General features: G+C 54.5%; 1 protein-coding gene across 1 annotated transcript in view; it reads right to left on the bottom strand.

Moving 5' to 3' along the window:
* Positions 1-1,976: 1,976 nt before the first annotated feature.
* The window catches only part of TTYH2 (tweety family member 2), a 39,705-nt gene continuing 34,390 nt past the window's right edge, over positions 1,977-7,291 (bottom strand). Inside the window, exon 14 of the mRNA XM_021710073.1 lies at positions 1,977-3,871. Within this exon, the coding sequence (XP_021565748.1) occupies positions 3,791-3,871 (81 nt within the window). The 3' untranslated portion in view covers positions 1,977-3,790. The remainder of the gene's footprint in view (positions 3,872-7,291) is intronic.

Genomic DNA, 7,291 nt, shown 5'->3' with positions numbered 1-7,291 from the left:
CTGGAGCAAAGAGGCCGTGATGACCCTCCTGCAGCTCCTAAGTGTAAGATGGCACAGCTTCTGAGGGGGGAGAAAGCACACCTGGAGGTGCGTGAGCTCTGAAGAAGGAGCCGCTCTGTCGGTAACTGGGCTTGGAGTGGCAGCGTGGGACACCCGCCTATGACTGTGGCAGTTCCAGGTCTGCAGCCCATTGCTATTCAGAGGATATCCAGGATGGTAAAACGGGCTGGCAGGTCTGTAGGTGGAAGAGCCGTGGCCTCCACTCCCCCTGCTCCACCCCTTTCCTTTGGGTGAGAGACTGGAGCAGTCACGACAGGGTGGGGGGGAGGGGAGGGTCGCACGTGGTGGGGGTCAAGCCACGCTCAGGCTCGTGCATTCCCACGACTGCCTTCCTATCTCACACACTCAGTTCTCACTCTGGATCCGAGCCAACTCAAGCCCCCAAAGGCGATCTCATTTGGGTCTTGAGCTGCAGTTACCTTCAAAACATCAAATTAGTCATAGAAAACTCCCCCATTGCTCTGGGCCATTTCCCACGGTTGCTAGTATCCCGAGACCAGGGAGAAGGGAAGCTGTTTTGCTAGGAGTGGGAAAAACATTTCCATTCGAGGGAGGTCCCAGTTCTTTTTTTTTTTTGAGTTGGAGTCTCACTCTGTCGCCCAGACTGGAGCGCAGTGGCTGCTCCCGGCCACCGCAGCCTCGACCTGCTGGGCTCCGGCGATCCTTCCGCCTCAGCCTTCCGAGTAGCGGGAACTACAGGTGCGCGCTGCCATGCCTGGCTAATTTTTTGATTTATTGTAGAGATGAGGTCTCACCAAGTTGCCCAGGCAGGTCTCAAACCTGCGGGCTCAGGCAATCCACTCACCTCAGCCTCCCAAAGCTCTGGGATTACAGGCTGAGCCACCAAGCCCGGCTGAGGCCCCAGTTCTGATGCTCAGTTCTGAGCCTGCTGTGGTCAGCTGCTTAGGGTTCTCTGAATCTCGCCTCAAGTGCTCCCCAAGAATGCACACGCTGCTCACTTCAGGAAGCTCCTCGAAATTTAGTCAGTTCTGGGAGTAGAAATAGGCGTTGAGGGCCAGGGGAGGAGAGCTGGGGTTGGCCCAGTCACCCAGGCCGGCTAGGTGGTGCGCCCATCAGAGACGCCACAAAGCAAGTGTGAAGGGGGCTGTGTGTCTCAGGCTCAGAGGGCATCCCAAGGAGGCAGAGTTCAGGGACCCACCCAGAAGGTGGAGGTGTGCAGTCTCTTGTCTCACTAGGGAGGGGTGGCCCACTGCGTGAACACAGTCCCAACCCCAGTGCATTGGAGAGGCACCCACTGGCCAGACCCAGAGCTGGGTCACACAGTCCTGGCTCTGCCACTCACTCTAACCGGGTCCTTACTACCCTCATGTGCCTCTGACTTAATTGCAAAGTGAACAACCTCTCCGGGTGATTGTGAGGGCTGAGTAAGAATTAATATAGGCCAGGCACGGTGGCTTACGCCTGTAATTCCAGCACTTTGGGAGGCTGAGGTGAGGACTGCCTGAGCCCAGGGGCTCGAGACCTGCCTGGACAACTTGGTGAGACCTTGTCTCTACAATAAATAAAAAAAAAAAAATTAGCCGGCCGTGGTGGTGCGCTACTTAGAAGGCTGCGGTGGAAGGATCACCTGAGCCCAGCAGGTTGAGGTTGTGGTGGTCCTGAGCGTGCCACTGCACTCCAGCTTGGGCGACACAGTGAGATTCCGACTCAGCAAAAAAAAAAAAGAATGACCTTTGGAGAAAGACTAATGCAGAAATAAGATCTGCTGCTGGCCCTGTAAAAGCAACAAGAGGCCACACGTGAGCTCCGTGACTCTCATTCAAACCCCATCTTTCAATCCCCGCATTGAAATTGCTCTTGGAATCTGCTTTTAAGCCCTCCCACCACATGACCCTGGCGGAGGGGGCCCGTTCAAAACCCTTTATTCCTCACAGCTGAGAAAGGTGGAGACTGAATGAGCGTTTTAGTACAAGTGGTTTATTTCTCTTCCAGGTGAGGGTGCGCATATATCAAGCAGAGTTTTGCCCGCTGGGATCCGGGACACCCCCCCAAAGGAATTTTAGTTTAGTTTCCACGCATTAAAAACAACCCTCTAGTTGCCAGTAATAAAACCTTAAGAAGCGACACCTTTGACGTCACAATGTTCCTGTCCGCATGTGACGTGGGCATACCAAGGTGTGTTTACAGTGCAAGGTATGTACAAGTGAATGCAGGTGAGACAGCGAATCCTGGCTGCCCTGTGGCCCCGCACTATCTTGGGAGCGTGGCTGGAAGCCGAGAACCACTCTGCTGTCCATGTTTAGATGACAGGTGGCTCTTCCAAAATGGGAACAGAGCCCCGGTCCCTAGCCAAGTCGCCCTGCGCCCCTGCTGTGGTGTGCAAGGTTGTGGGGGCTTCTGTGTTGAGTACTCAGGGTTGGCAGGAGGGTTGGAAGCACCAAAGACCCCCACCTGGCCCTTCAGCAGGCAGGATGGTGAGTCCGTATTTCCTCCTGGCCAATAAGCTCCTGTTCCCTAGCAGGTCAGGGGTCTGGGACACGGGGTGGGGACAGGTGGTCTGGGAGGGGAGGGAAAAGACCTGTTCTCACATCCAGACACAAACTGTGCCACTTTGCTAAAACCTTTTCTGACAAACTTGCTTGAAGACAACAAGGAGGGGACAGCTGGCAGGGGCATCAGCTAGTCCCCAGGGCAGAGGGCTCTGTTCAGTTTTCCTTCTTGGCTTTCCCCTCTTAAAGACCCTCCTCCCTAGGTGGGATGAACCCAGCTCCCCATCACACAGCAGCTTGGGACAGGATGTCTCACTGATCTTTATTTTATGTAAAAAATCCACTCCTCCCCCATTTTCCAGATCTATAAAGAACTGGTCAGGGCCAGGAAGACGGGTAAAAGTGTGATATAAAACCCAGTTGTAAGGAATGAGCCCCAAATCTATGGTAAAAACTGGATGAGCTATGAGTTTCAATTCTTTGGATAACAAAAATGTTAAAAAAACACTGGGGGAAAAAAAGTTAACGTTGCTTTCAAAATGTCTGTTCAACCCTGAGACAGTCCCTATCTGCAGCTGACAGACTCGAAGCAGATTCCAGAAAGAGGGTGGGGCGATGGAGGGTTAGCGAGACAAGTGGGACAGGGCGGGCTTTCTCCCTGTTCCCATCTGGGCCCACCAGGCTGGTTCCCCAGCCCCAGAGCCACCAGCCTCCCACTGCAGGACTCTCCTGACACCTCCCCTCAGTGGCCCAGGAAGAGCTGTCTGGCCCTGGGAACTCCGATTTGGACTCTCCTGGTCTCATCAGGAATGCCAGCTCCTCAAAAAGCCTCTCCTGGCCAGCCTTTCCCACTGTTACCTGCAGAGTCATGGAGGAGAAAGGTGACTCAGTGAGGCCACCTGGGCTTTGGCTGTGCTCAGAAGAGGCACAGTCCTGCAGTGGGACCCGAGAGGTCACAGAGGTCTCTGACGGCAGCGCCTGATCCGGCCCTGCCACTCCCCTCCTGGCATGGGTGGGATGCAGGGTGAGCCGACCCAGGCAGCTGCCCAGAGAAGGAACCTCCGAGGCAGCCAAGAGCGTGGAGGATTTTCTGGCGCGGAGGGCAGGACAGGAGAGAGAGAGGCTGGCTCAGGTGGTGGCTCTTCTGTCCCCCTGGGCTTTGGTCGGGAATCCCAGCTGCCGTCTCCATATGCCTTTGGTTTCTGGTAAAGAAACGCAGCTTGTGTTTGCATTAATTAAAAACCAAAACGGAAGCAGGAGGAGGAAGCCCCGCAAGTCTGTTAGGCTGGAAACTCATTCCCGTAGTGCCGCAGGTGCTCGTCTGCCACGGACAGGTAGGTGGCCCTCATGCTGGGCGAGTACTGCGGGAGAGAGGAGAGGGCGGTCAGATGAGGAGAGCCGGGCATCGGCCCAGCAGAGGTGCGGGAACCTCAGGTGGAACCTCGCCAGCTGCGGCAGCCAGGTACCAAGTCACAAGCACAAGGCGAAACCTGGTGATGCCTCCAGCCCCGCGCCCATCGGGACACCTACCTCCCAGCCTCACTCACAGACCAGCTGTGCTCCCTCCACCATGTCCCCCCCAACTCCCCAGCACCCAGCCTGTCCCCTCACACCAGGGACAGCGTCACAGAGGAGCAGTCAGCAGTAAGCTGGCAGGCCCAGATCCCAGCTGTGCATCTCACTGGCCCCCATGACCTTGGCTGAGGTTCTCCCAGCCTCAGTTTCCCCACCTACAAAATGAGCCTAAGGACACTCAGCTCTTACACTGAAAGGATGAAATGACAAAAAGCAGGCAAGTGCCCTCATGCAGGGGCTCTCAAACTTGGCTGCACATTACAAAGATCTGGGAGCTTAAAAGAACCCTGATGCCCAGGCCACACCCACCGTGTACACACACACACACACACACACATATATATTTTTTTGAGTTGGAGTCTCACTCTGTCACCCAGACTGGAGTGCAGTGGCCACTATTGGCTACTGCAGCCTTGGCCTGCTGGGCTCTGGCGATCCTTCCACCTCAGCCTTCCAGTAGCTGGAACTACAGGCATCCGCTACCACACCCGGCTAATTTTTTGATTTATTGTAGAGATGAGGTCTCGCCAAGTTGCCCAGGCGGGTCTCGAACCCGTGGGCTCAGGCAATCCACTCACCTCGGGCTCCCAAAGCGCGGGATTACAGGCTGAGCCACTGAGCCCGGCTCACATATTTTTTTATTAAGGTAATGCACGTAACATGCAACTAAGCTACGTTTCAAGTGCTACCAATGTGTTTTAGAGCTCTTCAGCCAATTCTAATGTGCAACTGAGTCGGAGCAGACCTCAGCTCCTCTTCCCCGGCACTGGAGACAGGGCTTCTCACCCTCTCCCCTGAACACAAACCACCTGGGGGCCTTGGTCACAGGAACTGAGGTTCTGTGTGTCTACCAAGCTTCTAGATGCTTCTGGTCTCTTGGCCTCAGGGACGATTCAGGGGTCCAGGCTACTCATACTGGAGGGAACTGAATGCCCTCTGCCTGAGCTGGAAAGGGGATGGGACACCGGGCTCTTCAACCTAGTGGGGCTCATCCAGGGTGCTTTGGCCCCCCCCCCGAGCCATGTGGCAATGTCTGGAGACATTCTGGTTGTCACAACTGGGGGTGGGGGGTGGGTGCTACTGGCATCTAGTGGGTAACGGCCCGGAACGCCGCTAAACATCCTACAATGCTCGGGACAGCCTCTCACCACAAAGAATGATCCTTCCTGGCCAGCAATAGTGCTGAGGCAGGAAGCCGGCCTGAGAGCCGTGCTTCTCCAAGTGCGGTTTCCAGACCAGCGGCGTCAGCCTTTAATTCGGAACATCACGGAAATGCAAACCCCAGCCCCGCCCCAGGTTTTCTGAACCAGAAATGGGGTGGGACCACTGCGCTTTAAGACACTTCTGACGCACTCGCAGGTGTGACACCTTAAAGCAGTGTTTTCCAACTTGCTCGATGATACGTTGGCTAAGAACTCCCCAGGTTTCTTTCCCAAGAGATTGTTTGTCTGGAGAAAAGTCCCAGTGTTGATATTTTAAAGAATTGCCTGGGTCAGTTTTGGTTAGTAAGTCTAGGACACAGCACCTGGAAGGACAGGAGAGATTATCCTTGAAGTCAGAGCTGGGAGAAGACGCCTTCCCAGCAGGGAGACAGGCCACTCATGCAGATGACTAGGGGTATATCACCCCTAGAGAAAACCCCTCACTGTCCCAGAGAGGGAGATGGGCAGAGGGAGGGATTTATCCATACCTGAGACTTGCTAAGTGCTGAGAATTTAGAGCAGGTGCCCCTGGGGGAGAGCAGGGAGCAGCCAGCTGAGTCATCTTTACTGGGGCAGACGCCTACACCCTCACACTGAGGATTTCCCTGGCCAGTGGCCTTATTCCTTGTCTCTCCAGGACCCTTGCCCGGCAGCCAACTTTGCCAGAGCAATGAGGGTTTCTGGGCAGGTCTTAATTCTAGAGAGGGAGGTTTATTCGTCCTTCAGCCTTGCAAATAAGGTCAGTTCTTGATTATCTCTGCTAATGGCGGGAGGAGTAGCCCGGATCTTCTCGACAGAAGGTAATCCGAAAATCATTTCTATTTGGCATCATAATGCAGTCAGTAATTCTTTTTTCACGGCACCAGATTTCCCCTAATTACGTTTTGCTTAGATTAATATTAAAGTCAATCTGCATTCCTGGGGCCACAGCAGCTGTGGGAGGAAAAAAGGAGGCTCCTGGTGAACGAGAGAAGCCAGGTTGGGATTTGCAAGGTGCTGACTCTGAAGACAGGCTCAGTCAGGCCCTGCCCTTCCCGAGGACCCAGGAACAAAGAACAAAATGAGGCTGGGGTTCGTGTGGTGGAAAAGCTGCGGACCCCAGGGTGGAGTCACGGGAGGACTCCTGGATGTGGCAGTGAAAGGCTCTGCCCAGCCAAGGGAAGGCGCAAGAACTCTCCCACCCACCTCTCAGACTTCTCACCTTGGCTTTGACCCCCCTTGCCCTCTCTCATAAATGCCACAGCTCTGTAGAAAAGGTGGGGGGGGGGTTGTGACAAGGGAAGGAGGGGTAAGGAAATAACCTGCTTGCTGTCCCACAGCACCGCATGCTTCACTCACATGCACACTTTCATAGTGACTCGTTCCTCCCGTGCTCATACCACCCATGAGATGCTATTATCACCACCTCCATCCTACAGATGGGGAAACTAAGCCACAGAGAGGCAAAGTACTCCTCCAAGGTCACAGAAGCCACAAGCCTGAACGAGGACCCAGGCATTCGGCATTGGAGTCCATGTCCTTGAAGCTCAATGGTCTACAGTCTCTATGTGCAGCTCTCTGTCTCAGCCAAGATTCCTGAGACCTCCGGGTACTTCTCTGGGATAAGACAGCATGGTCTTCTCTTCCCACCCTCCCAACCCTCCCAGACATACCTCCACATCGACCCAACCTCCAGCCCCGGGCCCTGCAGAGGCCAAAAGTTAAGGGCAAACACAAATCTAGAGAGAAAAAATTCCCTTAATTTTTCCCAGTGCAAAAAGGGAAACAGATCTTCTCTTCTTGGTGTATTTCCTTTAGAAAACGTCACTGTAGCTGGGCTCGGTGGCTCAGCCTGTAATCCTGTGCCTTGGGAGGCTGAGGTGGGTGGATTGCCTTACCCTGCGGGTTCGAGACCTGCCTGGGCAACTTGGTGAGACCTCATCTCTACAATAAATCAAAAATTAGCCAGGCGTGGTAGCGCACGCCTGTAGTTCCAGCTATTTGGAAGGCTGAGGCGGAAGGATC

The sequence above is a fragment of the Carlito syrichta genome, unplaced genomic scaffold (genome assembly GCF_000164805.1).
Source record: "Carlito syrichta isolate Samal-C Ts95f unplaced genomic scaffold, Tarsius_syrichta-2.0.1 Scaffold288006, whole genome shotgun sequence".
NCBI classification, from domain to species: domain Eukaryota; kingdom Metazoa; phylum Chordata; class Mammalia; order Primates; family Tarsiidae; genus Carlito; species Carlito syrichta.
The sequence above is the reverse complement of the archived record's forward strand: the minus strand, read 5'-3'. Positions and strand labels throughout refer to the sequence as shown.